The sequence below is a fragment of the Rhinopithecus roxellana genome, chromosome 9 (genome assembly GCF_007565055.1).
Source record: "Rhinopithecus roxellana isolate Shanxi Qingling chromosome 9, ASM756505v1, whole genome shotgun sequence".
NCBI lineage: Eukaryota > Metazoa > Chordata > Mammalia > Primates > Cercopithecidae > Rhinopithecus > Rhinopithecus roxellana.
In genome coordinates this window covers 140163375-140181065 of record NC_044557.1, presented here as the reverse complement: position 1 = coordinate 140181065, position 17691 = coordinate 140163375, and the positions used below count along the sequence as shown (strand labels likewise).

Below are 17691 nucleotides of genomic sequence, written 5' to 3'. Positions count from 1 at the left end.
ATACTTGCAGCAATTTTTAGCCACCTAAATTAAGTCAGGTGTATTTATCATGGTGGTGTGCTCTACAAACATCCATGCTCACCATTTCACCTTTATTGTGATGATGGTATGTACAGAAAATGTCAAATGGTCAGGGAAGGAGGAGGTGCAGGATGAGAAATTCTAATCTAGAATAAGGTTTCATTTGGAAAAAGGCACAGTTAGAGCAATGAAAGCTGATAAGCCTCTCTGCCTATGTATAGTGTCATTGAAGAGGCAAATCTAGATGCACATTCATTTATTTTCAAAGGTCTTACTTCCTGACCATCTTGAGCCTCTCACCTCAGCTTGTCTAGTCCAGTCCAGCTCAAGAGAGTGTAATTTTCTCTTTACAACTGGATTAAAGAAAAATATACCACGGGCTTATTTCCATGTGCAAATGGGAAATGAGTATTTATCAACTTTAGAACATAGGAGTACTTAATACAATAATAAAGCATACAGTGAAGACAGAAAATGGGATACAAGTAGAACAGAGAGATAAAAATTATTACCAGAATAGATGAGAAGATTTGGTTCATCACAAAGAGAAAGCCCAATACCAAAAGAGAAAATCAAGCAAAGGATCTAAAAGAAAAATTAATAAATATTAATTGTCAGAAATTTAATGACTGGTTGCTTTAACCTCATTAAAATTTGAAAAACAAGTTAAATAATAATGATTTGCTATGTACCTACTCTTATTATGCAAATTTAAATATATTAATGGTACCCAGTATTTAGCTGCAAAAAGTAGACACTGACACGCAGGAAGAGGAAGAAAAATGATCACATATATTTGAAGAGCAGTACAGCAATAGTTGAACAAAAATACTGTTTAATGTTTAGTCCCTTTGGTCAAATCCACTTCCAGGAAGATGTTCTATAGAAGTACTTACATCAACATATAAATACACTTAAAATGATGTTCATGGCAGCATTGTTTAAAGTTGTAGAAAAGAGCACAGCTCAAAACACTATCAATAGGATTCCTAAATACATTTTGAGAAATAGATTCAATTCCACTAAATTACTGAAAATGTCAGTCTCTAAAGTATTTTAATAGATAAATATCCTTAATATATTATTGAGTAAAATATAAAAGCATATTCCAGGATATAGGAAGATCCTCTCTCTGTTTCACACTCTAAGTCTATGAATGCATATGTATAAATATACACAAAATATATATGTATTTGAAAACACAAAATACTAATGCCTCAAATACAGAGGTAATGCAAATTTAAAGGAAAGCACTGTTAATATGCGAGTTTGAGGTTTTATTGGGTATGAAAATCTATTGTCAATGTTCATCACCACTGAGGCTTATGACATTAAACTTTGCTTATTACTATAAAATAATTTCTTGTATAAATCTATCAAATTTATGGAATTTGAATATGTTGCCACTCTAAGTACAGTATGAAGACATTTTACTTCAGATAAATTAAAACCTTATGATGTTTATTTAATTTTGTTAGCATTTTGACGTCTATATATATGGGAATAGAAACATCTCATAGATATATTAAATTGATTTTTTGAAAGGGGTTGTGATTATAAACATTCAGCCATTCAGTCAAAAGAGGAAATGTTTCACAATTAAAGAATTACTACTTTCAAAACAGTTTTCTAATCTCCATATTTTTATTCCATAAAATTCCTGTAATATGTTTTTAAAAACCTGAACTCCGAGGGTTTCTTGAACTTTCATATTTGATAATTATGTATGTAACAAAGGTTGTGAATGCCTACTTGTGTCTTACAGGAAATCAGTAAATTAGAGGAGCGTGTTTACAATATATCAGCAGAAATTATGGCTGTGAAAGAAGAACAAGTACATTTGGAACAGGAAATAAAAGGAGAAGTGAAAGTACTGAATAACATCACCAATGATCTCAGACTGAAAGACTGGGAACATTCTCAGACCTTGAGAAATATCACTTTAATTCAAGGTAAAATGTCTTGTCATTCCTCCAGAAAATGACATATATTAAAATATACTGATACATGCAGAGATTTGATATTTGAAATCCTGTGGTTTGAAATAAATAGTTTTTGAGCATATATTTACTACAGATACCCAGAGGAAAGAATATTAAAATCAGATCAAGACAGGGTACGATAACCAGTAGCCGAGTGTCATTTAAATAGAAAGGGATAAGCCAAATATATCTTAAGATCTAATGATTTTCTCATTGTTAAAAACTACCTCATAAGTACCGAATACAAGTTTTCTGTAATTACAGGTTTCTTCACATGTTCACAAACCAACCTTGTTAATATTGTTTTTTCAAAACTTTCAGTCTTTTTTACTTCTTACTTGACTGTATTCTTAATTAAAAGAATCCTTTGAACTCTCCAAAATAATGATGGATTTGTTCATTTCTTCTGCAGCACCTCTTAGTGAAAAAAGGTGAACTAAATCTTGCCTATATATGTATATAGAATATATAAGAATTTTTCTCTCTACCAATATTACCAAAGAGATATATATATATGCACTTTCAGTTTTGGCTTTACATTTTAGATATTTTAGTTTTTGCTTTACATTATAGATTTTTTTCTATATTTTGATTTCAACGATTTGCAGGTATTTTTCTATATTTTCACTGCAACCTTTTGCCTTTTCATATCCTTTATTTTAGGTTTGTCTCTTGCAATGAACACTTACCTTTTCTTTTTAAAAATATGTAATCTGACCATCTCTTTTGACTGTATTTATTTCCACTCTCTTATTTTGTGCTCTAGTTTTCTCCAGTTTATTTTATGTTTCTTTTGCTTTCCTTTATTGCCACTTTTGGCAATAAAGATTTTTCTCTTGGTGAATTTTTCTCTCTACCAAAGTTAACAAAAAGGTTTTAGAAACTTTGTAGCATATTTCTAATTTTTATTGATTATTGACCTTAACATTTATCTTGAAGTCTATAGTTGATCAGTATTTTAACGTTCATCGTAAAATACACAAGGAACTGAAAATGCTTTGATTATCCTCTTCCCTAGTTTCCTGCTAATATTTTTGTATAGCTCATTCTATTTTATTTTTTTAATTGAGAACTTAGTCAATATTATTTTTCTTTTTTATACAGACAATATTGTGGAGCCCTAATTAGGGAAAAGTAGTCAGGCTGGTAGAACCAGGGAAGGCAAAAAGAGAAAGAAGATAAGCTATAAATCTGCCTTTCTTCATGATCCAGAACATGTAGGTCCTTCCTGCATGAAACTTATCACCAGATACCTGCAAGTTAACCCGCTGTAACCTCGGCTTATCAGTACTGCACAAGCTCTCTTCAGCATATGGTATAAACACTATTCTATAAAATCTTCAGCAAACCTTTGTTTCCTGGCAATCAGTTTCTCTTCTTCTGGCCTGCTCATTGCCTCCTTACAACGTATTTTCCTGCTTTTGCTAATAAATCTGTCTTTCTTTATCTACAGCCATCTTGGTTAATTATTTAACTCTGCACCACTGGCTCAGATAGTCATCACTCACCTACAGCAAATATTTATTTAAATTTGCCCATGAATTTACCAGTTGTTCTCCCTTCTAAATGCACCTCAGTCATTTCTTCTGGGATTATTTTGCTTCTGCCTGAAGTATATCTTTTAGAAGTTCATTTAGCGAAAGTAAATTGATAATGAAACTTCTGACTTCATTTTCTCTATTTTGTTTTGATCTTTGAAACTGTTGTACTACATACACACTTCTTAGGTTGACAGTTATTTTGATTACTTCCATCAGTGTGCTGAAAATATTGGTCCCCTGGCTTCAAGCTTTTCTTATGGTTCTTAAAATGACTGCCACCAATCAGTTTATCATTCTCTGTGTCTTTCATATCTGCAGTTTTACTTATCTGTGTTTTTGTACTGATAATTTATCCATTTAACATTCGTTGTGCTTCTTATATTAGTAGATTTATGTCTATCAGTTTGTGAATTAACCAGCTTCGTTCAGTTTGTTGCTTCTTCACAATTCTTTCTCTCCTTTCCTCTGTAACTCACATAACATTCATATTGGATGTTCTCATTCCAGCTTCCATGTCTGTTAAGCTCTATTCCACAATTTTAATATTTTGTCTCATTTTACAACATTAGCAACTAGAAAAGTAGAACTAAGAACTTCATGTGATTTCATTTCAAATACATTAGTTTGAGAAAATTAAGAAGCCTAATAATCAAGTGATGACAATGAAAAAATAAAAATAAAAACAAGTCCCAGAAAACAATACATAGATAAGTTTTACTTCTAATGCTTATAGTTAGTAAAATTAAATAATGTAAATTTACAGACACATAAATATGTAATAGAATGGTTGTTTTAAAATTTAAGAAAATGATAAACACAAAATTCAGGGTAATGTTTATCTGTGAAAAGGAAATAGATGAATGAGATGGGGGAACATCTAGGTAGATACCGATTTCTTGGATTGTGATATTGCAAGGATATTCTCATTATTGTTGTATTTTATAGCTTGCTTATACAGAATACATATCACATATAGCATTTATCATAGTGAAACAGATGATAAAGAAAAATTTGAATTAGTCAGATTTTTCTCTAACAGTTAGATACCTCCACTTTGGATTTCAAATAAACGTCCAAAGCTTTACAAATTCAAAACCAAATCCTCGCTTCTTAACTGGCCACCCCCATCCACCTCCCCAGATCTGTTGCATTTTCAGTCTTTTTGATGGTTTTGTCATTTTCCCACTACCTGCTCCCTCCATGATCTTGGAAGCCGTCTTTGACTTCCCTGCTCTCATTCTCTATGTAATCTATTTGTAAATCCTACTAATTCTTATTTCATACAATATCTCAAATCAAACTTCTTCTTACTCTCTATTACTACTCTCATTCAAGCAACCATATCCCACTCTGGGATCCATTTCTCAGTTGCTTTCCCCTGCCTCTGCTCTTAGTCCATTCTAAATAGAGGAAAAACAAACAAACAAAACAAAACAAAAAAAAACCCAAAGAAACAAAAAACAATGCTATTTAAGAAAACCCACACACACTACTAGATGTGTGTGGTTGTGTGATTTCTCTCTTTGCACTAGATGTGTCTTTTGTCTCTCAGGCTTAAATCCTCCAATATCTTCTCATTAGAGTTGGGATAAAATTTAAACTTCTACTTGGCCTGTCACCTGTCTACTTCTCTGTCCTAATTTTCTAAATCTTCCCTCTGTCATCCTTCAGCCTTGCTTGGAAATGTGGAAGAATTAAGTGCTATGAACAAGTAAAAGTTAATGAAGAGAAAGTGCTTGTTTCATTTCATGCTGTCCATAATGAACATTAGACATTTTCTCTTTCTCTTGAAATGTTCTTCTCTACATCCCTACTCCTTCTTGGCTCCACTTGAAGTTACCTCCTCCACCTTCTACCATTCTCATTCTAACCTCCCCCATCTCTCTCTACCATGATTTCCTTTAATCTCCCCATAGTATTTACCACTATATGAAATTATGTCATCTCTACATTTGCTTACTTGTTTAGCTTGTATCTTCTCCAGTAGAACGTGAGCTCTGTGAGGTTAAGTCTTCTCCTTCTTGTCTACCTCTGCATTCCCAATGCCTGTCAGAGTGCCTGGAAAATAGTGGGAGAGCAATTATATATGTGTTGAGTGAATAAGTGAAACTAACACTTTCTTCTTAGCAAGTTACACTCTGTTATAGCGGTGTCATTCTTCCTGGTTTGCAAGCTATCAATTTTAATTATTTTATATCTCCCAAGACCACTATTAGTTCTCAATGTTCTGTATTCTCTATTCCTTTGTCATTTCTTTATATTCTCATATAAATTATTCTTATCACTTCTTTGCCAGAATTGCAATTGTTTTTCTGCCCAGACTGTAATACTTTTTGCACCCTTGTAGAAAACAGCCTTCCTAAAGCAAGTCTTATATTGCATAAAGACTCTCTGTTGCTCCCTCATTAGACATACAGTTTTGCCTGTAGTACTCAAGGTCTTCTTCAGTGTATCTCTTAACTAATCTTGAATGCTTCATTCCCTCCCTTGTCTTTTTTGTATATCAAATATTTCAACTAATTTGACTGTGATTCTAATGCACCCAGTACCTTGTGCATCCTGCCTCATGTCTTTTCCTTTATTTGAAATATTTTCTCTTCGATTTGTATTTGAAAGTATCTTATTTATCATTCAAAGTCCATCTAAGAGGCTACCTCTCGCATGAAGCTTTTGCTGGTTCTACCAGTAGTAAGGCCCAGCTGACGTTTATTTCTGTCTTAATGCAGAACATTAAGTATTCTCTCACAAGAGAATTGTTAATGTGACAGTTATGTTTAAAAGTATCTCATATTCTCTTCCAGAACAGTGTTAACTCTTCCTGGGCACAAGTTACTTCAATTAGAAACTATTCTTTATATCTCTTATAGCACCTAGCCATAATGTATATATTAATTAAATTATAACTTAAGAAGCATATTTTAGAAATTAATGAGTGCTTTTTATCCTTTATCATGTATTGATTGTAGGATGACTGTAGTTACTTTGTGTTCTCTCTTCCCTTATATTAATAATCACTAAATAATTATACAGTTAAAAGAGACAAAGATTTTTAATACATTTCTCAAGTAGTTATAATAATAATTAGACTCTTAAAGAACTACATACAATTTCATTGTGGAAATGGTGAAGTAGAGTTTGGTGGAGAGTTGGGGATAACATGATTTAAAGAAGCAAAGATGAACTCTAGAGAAAGGTATTTAAGAGAAATAAAATATAATATGGCTCTGTGGTGAGAATAGCTAACATTTTGTTTACTTGGAAAGATTTTAGATATATTGGCTTCCTAGGGTATAAGAGCACCAAGAAAGAAATATTGATTTTTATAGTAGAGAAAATGAAAAAACAACTGAGGATATTTGAATTTGGAGTTTTGTACAATTAATTACTGAGATTTTAACAGCTGGACTGTAGGATTATGCCTGTAATCCCAGCACTTTGGGAGACTGAGACAAGAGGGCCATTTGCGCCCAGGAGTTCAAGACCAGCCTAGGCAAAGTAGCAAGACCCTATCTCTGAAAACAACAACAACAACAAAAACCGAACACTTAACAAAAGGAAAAAACCTGAATTGTGAGTTTATCTAACCACTGTGTAAAGGAAAAACTCAGCTCAGTAATAATGGAAGAAAAGATACGGAAAATGAAGTCAATTAAATTTAGAACATGGTAGCATAGGATGTCAGGAAAGAAATGAAATGTTCTAGTTCTGATTTTACCCGACTAGCTTTAAGACCCTGAGCAAGTCACTCTCTGACCCTCTATAAATATGTTTAGTTAAACAATATTTAAAGTGTCTTCCAGATTAAACATATCTAAATCAATGAGAATGAAAACTAGAAAAAAAAAAGATGTAGGTTTAGGCAGCAATAGACTAGAAGATGTGGCAGGTTTTTATGATGATCTGAATATGAGACAAGATTGAAAACAAAGTAGAAAATTAATGCTCATAATAAAAACTAGAGAAGCATAGCTCTGGAAACTTAGTCAGATATTATTAGTGCTATGTTATCTGAGGATTTTAAATGATATTATATGCCTGGGTATGCTTTTCTAGTAAATTGGGTAATGTTGATCTATGATATTGATGATTATCACATATTATATATCAGTACTTTTTTGTGGTTATATAGAAATCTTAATTTTCCTTTTTAAGAGATGATCATGGAGGAAGCTAAATAGTAGATTTTGTGCATGTGTTTTATAAAGGTAATTCTTTATGGCAGATTATTGTGATAGTATTTATGAATTATTCCTATAACTATAATTGAAAATATTAAAGATGAAAAATAATGTAAATTCTATGGCTTATTGAACTAGAGTAAATCATATATTTTGGCCAATATTAACCCAGTTTTTTTGACATATATCAGCAAGGGAGCTGACAGGTAGCATTTTGTCCATTTATTGATGCCACGAGGCAGTTATTATGTCAATACGGAACAAAATTTTGAAAAGACTGAATGGAAACTATGAACAAAGAAGGTGACTACAAGAGACTCTGAGTCTTTATTCTTTTTTCCATAATATGGCAGAATAGATTACTGTATTTCCTTAATTTGATGGAGACATTGCAAAACAGATTCTTATCAAAAAGAAGAAGAAAGCCAGCACTGAGGGAAATAGAGGTGAAATAGACAAAATGCATTCAGACCAGATAAAAAAGCTCTAGCAATAGTCCAGCTGTGTGACGGTGAAGACGTGAGCTACAATGGGAATGGAGAGGAGGTTAGTTTTGGAAGGTGGCAAGGTAGTGGATATTGTTCTGAAAAGTTCTGCATCAGAAAATAAGAGTAAAGTGGCATATAATTTGTTATTTTATTTCCCCAATGTATCTAAAAGACACCTAAAACATTTATTGAGATCCTTCCAACATTTGGTTAGAAACGGTAAAAGGGCTATAACAATGTACAAAAATGAAACATAATAAGTGAGATTAATGTTACATGAAGAATAGAATAACAATAAAAATGTACATTCAACACGCCTAGTTAGAACTCTAACAAAAAGCTTTACCTGTTTTTCTTATTCTAGGATTCGAATACCAGGTATCAGTATTTGTATATAAAAATACAGAGAGGGATCTTTAACTCCAAATTTTGTAAAATAATACAGATGTATTTGCCGTGATTGAGCTAATACTCCAAAATTAAAGCTGTATGCAGTTCTCATAATTACATGTAGTATAATTGAAAGGATAGTTTGTAATTAGGAGAGTTCCTTCTATCTCTTACTTACCAAAGAAATGGTGAGAAGTCCATCGAAGAGGCTAAGAGTCTCGATCTATTCTCTGTGTCCCTTGTTTCTTCTTGTTTCATGTTCTGGTTTTTCCTGGAATGTCTGAGTCTTGCTTTGGATCCTTAGTTACTAAACTGAAATCTTTGCTTGTGCACTTTTTTCCAAACACCATCCTTGAATACTATCACTGTGCTTCCCTTCAATTAGTTCAACAAAATTCAGGTTGCAAATTGAATGTCTGTCCTGCTTGTCCCCCTCCCCTTTGATTCATCACTATGTAGTGACGAATGGATGCAGCTGTGTTCATGGTTATGCAGGTTAAACCCCTTTTCTTGGGAAGTACTACATTCTTCTGCAGAGAATAGGGAGCACATACAAATTCCCCTTGATATGGAAACCTGGTATTTCTTGTGCAGCACTTAAATATATGTCTCACAACAATTAAGCTATACCTTAGATTATAATACCCTGGTTAATTTCTAAAAGCCCGGTAGTATGTTGTTTGCATGACAATTATGTGGAAAAAAATACACATACACATTTAGGAAAGAAGTGTTAAAGATCTTTAGTTAAAATAATACATCTATGAATTATATTTTTCCTCATGGCTTTTCTAGGCTTCTATATTTCCTGTAAGTAGAGTTGCTTTTATTATAAAAATACAATTAAATGTGTGTCCAATGCTGCATATGAAGAGAAAGGGGCATTCTATTGAGAAGAGTAATGATGTCTTGAGCCTCTAAAACCCAAATTGTACCTTGAAAATGGGACATACCAGAGGAATAGACAGAAGTAGAGTCAGTGATGTCAAAATAAGCAACAAAAAAATGGACAAAATATACTTATTCATGAGATAATCTTTATTTATTTATGTGGCCCCCTCTTAGATTTCTTCAGGTATTATACCTTCCATCTGATTAAAATTTGTAAACAAGTGCATTCTAACCAGGGATGCTGTATATAATTGTATGTTTTCCTTGGACTATGTATGTGACCAAACAGTAGCAAATGAAAATGTTTCCTTTAAAATATCACTATGTCCTTATTCTGTGGTGAATCTATGGAATAATGTTCCTTTCTGTTTCTTTCTTTTGGTGTTGAAAAAGAAACCAAGTGTTCTTCTTTAAATAAAGAAGAGAATATTTGCCTTCTGTACTCCATATGGAACATGGTATGTAGGTAGGATTACCTCTGAGGTCTAAAGACGTACTAGGTATAATCATTTTAAAGACGTGATGATCAGATATCTGTTTTGCTGGACACAGAAAATACAAATGACTAAATCGGTGTTGTTTAATCACAGCTCTCAGGAGAACCACCTGACAAAAATGATGAGACAGAAGTTTTCCTATCAGTGTCTCCATATTGTTTATAGTATCTATACCAATCTAGGAATTTGACTTAGGATTTTACTTGAAAAAAGAATTCCTCTACTCATTTTCATCTTCCTGCCTTTCCTCATACCTTTTCCACTCCCTAAGAATTATCTTCCTTCCCCTTCTCTTCATTCTTGAAAGTACCCCTCATTATCCTACTTTCTCAGTGAAGACTTCAACCATCACCATGCACTCCGATCTCCAGCTCACTGACAAATATCTGAGTTTATGGTCAGTTCCAACAAAATGCTTCTGGTTGTTTACTGTGTGTGAATTTTCCTTTCACTTGAGGGTATCACAAATGTCTTTTAAGTTCTTACTTACAGATTTTCCATATAGTAGTTAACTGCATATTATATCTAACTCAACGTCTAACTGCCTAGGATGTGTATAATGCTAATGCGACTTTGTGCCAGCCTGCTGTCTTTTCTCTGCCCCCAGGTTCTCAGAACATAGAAAAGTGTGAGGCACACTCACATTTAATATATTGTTAGGTTGTTTGTTTTGAGGCATTGTCATCCTTGTTAGTATAAGGCATTATATTCCTGAATAGCAGAATACTCCTCCATTCATGAAGTTTGGTCTTATACATTTTCTGTATTATTGCACAACAAATAAAAGACTTCGGATTTCCTTATATAAGTATATTGACAGATGACTAACCCATGTTTCCTATGTTTTATAACTATGATTAATAACTGTAATTTTTTTAAAGGTCCTCCTGGACCCCCAGGTGAAAAAGGAGATCGAGGTCCCACTGGAGAAAGTGGCCCACGAGGATTTCCAGGTCCAGTAGGTATGGTAATTATAGCTAATCATATACTGTGAAGATAGATGATATACATCCAGGTACATGTATGGGGAGGATTGCTATTTTATTTATATCCTGCAGAGGGTGTGTATGTGTGTGTGTGCGTGTGTCTGTGTGTGTAAATGTTGAAATGTTGGCGGGGGGTAGTAACTGTTCTAGTAGCCTAATCATATAATGTACTAAATGATAACCATTACTCATGATTTTTGAAGAAAATAAATGTTTCAACCAGAGTAACCAAATGGAATTGTTCATAAGTCTAGAGAGTGACATGTATATAATAGATAGCAAACAGTATAAGGCAGACCTAACCTTAGATCATATGTGAAGGGGAGTACAAAAATTATCTTTGCATCGAATAAATCATCTTCACATTTGCAAGCTATCTCATTTTTAAGACATAAAAACTCATACTAGTAGTGAGTTATGAATCACAAGCAAATTGGACTATATTTCTTATGTAGTATTTGGAATATATCTGTTTAAACTAATGAAATCTGAATGTACATATTGCTAACATATGGATGACATTTACCTTTGCTGACAGTCACTCTGTGCTTTACTAAGAGCAAAAGTGTTTCAAATTGTTTTCCTCTAAGTTGTAATCTTGAAAGAAATATTTTAGAAAACGACAATAGAAGACACAGAAGAGAGAACATGAACTTTCTTTGCTTGAAAAAATAAAAAAGATAATAACATGATTGTCATATTAGCCTTGGCTAGAAATGAAATATCCTGCATGCTGTTTGATGATAGGAAGTATATTGCAAGGTCTAATTATAACTAGAATGGTTTGTGTTACCAAAAAATGTCTAAATACCACGTACTTCATCTTATTTTTCTGTCTTTTGATTATATAAAAAGTTCTTCTTTCTGATCAATGTATTGACTAGCCCTGGTCAAATCAGAAAAGTAATTTTTGACAATGAAAAGCATGAACTTGATACCTACCTAAGCAGATATATGTATATGTGTGTGTATATATATAGTGTGTGTGTATGTGGCATATTATATGTGAAGATAGATGATACATCCAGGTACACACGTTTTATATTATGTATATAAAATAGCAATCCTCCCCATATATATAATATGCCAGGTCAGATGGTATTGGCATTGGTGTGCTTTTGAATGCCTTGCCAGGAAAGAACTTTTTTCAGGAAAGCCTTTCTACTTGACTAATGCTAAGCAGATACTAACAATATTGCATTAATGTCATAAGCAGGGTAAATAATCAGTATTAAATCTGCTGCCAGACTACTGTTGTCAAGGGTCTGTTAGCTCCTCCATACAAACTGCAATTGTCAGAGCTCTATAACTCAACCATAAAAGTTCAGTCTGGGCTACAGCTTGCCATACAATGGTTCATCTTGGGAAAATCTTCTGCAGCTGTTTCTGAACTATGAATATATGAAATAGAAGGATTTGTAAATTTCAGCTTGTGTCTTTGATTTTGTTTTTTTTTTTATTGTAAATTTACAATTTGTCATGGTTTAAATTTACAGGGTAAAAAGTGATGTCATAATTTGTTGCTTTTGGTACTGCTCATTTACACACATAGGCATTACCCAGTTCCTCATAAAAGACAGGTCGAGTTCCTGGGGGTAATCAAATGACTCTTTTAGGGTATCAGGTTACCATTTAGTTTGGTGCACTGCAAGAAAAGTATTCAAAATATCAGGCATCTTTCCTAATGAATTATTCCCTGATTACTTGCTACATTCTGTTCATTTCTCCACCAGATTGTCTAAGTGCCTCATATCTGATACTGAAATCAGGAAGCAAAGAGTATATGATGGACAATCATAGTAATTCTACTTTCTAAATTGAACAGGTTTATTACGTCCCCATCTGTACATCCATTTGAGCCTACTAAACTCAGCTTGACCAAATCAAACTCATCTAGACTCACCATCATGATGCAAATATCTGCAAAACCTAAATGGCTGTCCTAGTAGCCTCAAATAACTAATACATTAAATATAGTAGAATTATTACTGCTATACTATGGTGGATATTATGTTTACATATGCTTTATTCCCCAAATAAGAACAAATTTATTTTAGAGGACTATTTCCTTGAAAGCATGCTAGGGAGAATGGCCTATCACTTTTCACTCAAAAAATATGTGCTGAGCACTTTCTCCAGGCCTAGTGTTCTACAATACCCTGTAGCGTATGTGTAAACAGATACAGAATCTCTGAATTCACAGAGCTTCCAGGATGATAAGTAATAATACAAGTGAGGCAAATGTCATGATCAAGGATTTTTGATCTCATGTGCATTCCTTTTAAGGGGCCAATTTTAGAGTTGTTTTCCCATGACAACAATGTTTTGAAGGAGAAACAACTTTCTTTTCTAAAAGAATCTCTGTGTGGGCCATCTAAGGAGCTGTTTATGTCCATGTGATCAATAACAAGGTAGTTTGACCTGTAGGCATGGCAGGGGCTACCTACATGAGATGCCCTGGGAGAGAACTGAAGGCTCCTCTGACTGCAAACTTTTCATCGTCAGCCAATACTATTTACTTTCCTTACATAGTCTGAATTTTCCACCATAGGAATCGTGTCTCCGGAAGAGAAAATAAAGCTCATCTTAACCATGGATATTGGAAGAGAGGAACCATATTTTATTAATGTTTATATCCATATATATCTTTACCCTGGCCCACCCCTTCCCATAGGCTGTGGCCCAAGAAGGCCTCTCCCTCAGGCTTCAACACGGACAGGATCCCTAAATATACACCTGAGTAAGGAACGTTGCCTGGCTCCAGGCTGTCGCTCTACACCTGAGTGTTGAGAGCGGGTTTCTTCTGGAGGTAACAAATGGTGCCAATGAATCAAACAGTGTCACTGCTAACTGTGTACGTATCATTAAATAAAACTAAGTTTAGAAGCCTTTACAACAGGCTGGTGAAAATGATGAGGATGAGGAGGAGGGGAGAGGAGAACAAGAAAAGCTAACATTTACAAAGTATTCGTTACCTGTCAGGCAATTTTCTAAGTGTTTTACATGTATGAGCTCTTTTAATTATCACATCAGCCTGATGATGCGGAAACAAATAATACACCCGTTTTACAGGTGCAATGCACAGGGAGGTTAAATGACTTGCTCGAGGTCAGTCAGCAACTGGTAAGTGCCAAAGCTGGTATTTGAACCCCAATAGGCATGAGTGCAGAGTCCATGCCCTTAACCAGTCTGCTACATTGCAGAAAGGAGCCAGAACAGAGCAGGACACCTAGGATGTGTGAATAATTATCAGACCAGCTTTATGTAAGTGATTTGATCACTGGGATCTTATGGAACTATCTCTGTAAAATGATGGATTCTGATTGGATGATGTCTAATGTCTCTTGGAACATCCCATGGCTGAGATTCCGTGTAATTGTACTTATATTGTCCATGAGTTAGAAGTAGGTGCCAGGCCCTTCCCATTGCCACAGATTATTGTAGAAAATTAGTTAATTGCCTCCTGAAAGCCTCAGGGAATCTGATCTTATGCAATAAAGCTCAACAACGGTGCTTATATTTTGGGGACAACATTTTCAAACATCATTAAACAAACAAGTCACATAACTCCATAGGCCATATAGAGTCTGCTTAACCATCTCCCAGAACAGAGCTCTATGACTGCCTGATTTCTATGCAAGTATCTCATATGCTTCATTTACATATTTATTTGCTCTCCCATTGAAAATGTACTTGATTTGTAGTTGGACAACCTTGATTTTTAGTTGAACAGCTATGTTCTGAGCATCACTGTAAGGTACTTGAGAAGTCAGCATTGGAGGGGCTTCTCTGATGCTCCTGTCTACAGCAGGCACCATGGCATTCTCTGTTCCATTACCCAGTTTTTCTAAAATTATAACCCCCAAATTACCGTCTGTCTTTGCTATCTTTCTCACTATCTGTCTCGCATTGTTTCTCCACTCTGGAAGATCTATTTTTAACTCCAGGAATGTACTGAGACTGGTACAATATATATTTCTTGAATTAATGAAGGAAATAGTAAAAGTGGAGGTTACTTGTGAATGGCACTCTACAAAGAGTAGGGAAATGTTTTCACTTTTTTTAAATTGGCAGAATTTACTGTCAGTGTTTTAATTTGTAAATTTGAATGACAGGTCTCAGTAACCACAAGTGCAGAAGTCTCACTACCTTGCTTACATAGTGAAGGAAGGTATAAATATTAATCAGCGTGTACTGAGAACAGATGTTAGGTCTTTGTTAGGCTGTGTACTATGAAGTCCAGCCAATATATACTACTTCGTAATTAAATTGAGTTGAAATGTCCTGACTTTACTAATATTTCTATACATAGTTTATCACTTTATTGCTTTGGGAGCAATCGTTCTAAACATAGTTTATCACTTTATTGCTTTGAAAGTTTGCTTAATTTCTGTTGGAATCAAAGGTTTATACTGGATTTATCAGTATTTCTTACTATTAAGAATAATATACTTCTGCCAGGCGCGGTGGCTCAAGCCTGTAATCCCAGCACTTTGGGAGGCCGAGACGGGCGGATCACGAGGTCAGGAGATCGAGACCATCCTGGCTAATACGGTGAAACCCCGTCTCTACTAAAAAATACAAAAAACCAGCCGGGCGACGAGGCGGGCGCCTGTAGTCCCAGCTACTCGGGAGGCTGAGACAGGAGAATGGCCTCAACCCGGGAGGCGGAGCTTGCAGTGAGCTGAAAGCCGGCCACTGCACTCCAGCCTGGGCGGCAGAGCAAGACTCCGTCTCAAAAAAAAAAAAAAAAAAAAAAAAAAAGAATAATATACTTCTTAAACTGAGCGCTTCTTAGAGGGAAGTTAGCCCAGTTTTAGGTGTCTTTATTAATAAACCTCAAGAAAAGATTTTTAAAATGTATTTAATATATATATAAGCGCTGTCTTCTAGAACTTATGAACTAAAAGTAATATTCCAAAATGCTGGTATTGGGCAAAGATGTGTAATCAATTTCTTACAATGTGCCTCCCCAAGGAATCAAGTGAAACTGGGTGAATGAGATCTCTCCGAATTGATAATGACACAAAATAAGATGCCGAAACTGTTACAATAGTATATCAAGAACCACTGAACTCTAGGATAAAATATTTTATTTCACAGGAATATAACATTTTCTTTTGTATGCAGTTGTTATGATCACCATAGTAATATTGGGTAAAAAAATAGCCATTTTCAGTTTTAATTTAAGCATATAAAACCCTAGATTTGTTTCAGTATATAGTATATACTCGTAAGTAAATCTGTGTATCGTGTGTGTGTGTGTGTGTGTTTATGTTTATTTACACTGGGATTACAATGAAATATGTAAGAAGAGGTCCATGATAGATAAAGTAATATATTTCAGAGCCAAGACACCAATTTATTTTATAAACACTCATTGATACTTTACATTGCTTGAGTTATATTTTTTTCTAAGGCGAATCTTAAGAATTCAATTTTCAGCTTATACATTTTAAAGTTGTCATTTCAGCTATAGCAAAATTCTGCCATTTGATGATTACTGGCTGACTACATAAGTCTTCTGGTTAAAACTCCAAGATCTGTTTTTTCTAATGTGCTTTTATTTCTACTAACAATATGTTATTTTTTGAATAGCTGCAATGTGCTGAATGTACTAAGGTTTATATTTATTGCTTATATTATCTTTCAATGTCAAACATTAAATTTTAGGAAAGATACTATTCCTTCATTTGGAGTTTCTCTAATTTCATATTCACTTATAAAACTAGATGTTTTCATTATGCTCTCAAGTCTGTATGAAAATGAATTATTACCTCCTTTTTTTCTTCATTAATAATGTAGGTCCTCCAGGTCTTAAAGGTGATCGGGGAGCAATTGGCTTTCCTGGAAGTCGAGGACTCCCAGGATATGCTGGAAGGCCAGGTATTACGATAATGTGTATTTTCTTTATGGAATACGTAGAAGAAACACCAAATAATTTATATATATACATAATGTTATATATATAGTATATACATTTTTAAATTCTTGGATGATAGAAAGTGGTCATTGTGTGAATACTAGTATTCACATGCAGTTATTTTGTGGTCTAAAAATGATTTCTGAAATCACATTTTTGAAACTGACTTTTGTTCACCTGAGGAAAGTTTCTATATCCCAAAGGAAAATCATTTAAAAAACCACACAAGATTTATAAACTCTTCACAATAATAAATCATCACGAACAATGATATCCATCTTTGAACAAAGACAGTTGAAAGACTGGCAAAGAAAAAAAAAAAGAAGCAAAGTATCAATACCCATTTAACTACAACTTGCTAGACTTTGTGAAGTTACAGTTAGCAAAATACAGAGAAGTCTGAAATCCTATCCTCTGCAAAATAAATTGTCTGCTATTATCTACTAGTGCTTAATCATCAGGGTTGTTCAGCATTTTGAAATGTACACACATGATGATATTATTTCCATCAGCTCTGCCAGTAGCCTAAGCTTGAATTGCAAACTTTGAACAGCAATTTTAGAAAGAGCTAGGCTTACTGTCTCCTAATTTCAAAGTGAAGAATCATCAAGAGAATAGAGTCGGACCAAGTGCAGAGGTGAGCACCTGTAGCCCCAGCTATTTGAGACGCTGAGGCGGGAGGATTGCTTAGCTCAGGAGTTTGAGACGAGCCTGAGCCACATAGTGAGGCCCTGTGTCTAAAAAATAAGAAAAAGAAATAAAAGAAATAGGGTCCCTATCATTGAGGTATTTTA

At 34.2% G+C, this 17691-nt stretch overlaps 1 protein-coding gene across 3 annotated transcripts in view; it reads left to right on the top strand.

Moving 5' to 3' along the window:
* Positions 1-17691, top strand: part of MSR1 (macrophage scavenger receptor 1) — an 87448-nt gene that overhangs the window by 26066 nt on the left and 43691 nt on the right. For all 3 annotated transcript variants that reach the window (XM_010358157.2, XM_030937407.1, XM_010358158.2), the window contains 3 exons: positions 1787-1973; positions 10870-10950; positions 16780-16860. In XM_010358157.2, coding sequence (XP_010356459.1) covers positions 1787-1973; positions 10870-10950; positions 16780-16860 — 349 coding nt within the window. The remainder of the gene's footprint in view (positions 1-1786; positions 1974-10869; positions 10951-16779; positions 16861-17691) is intronic.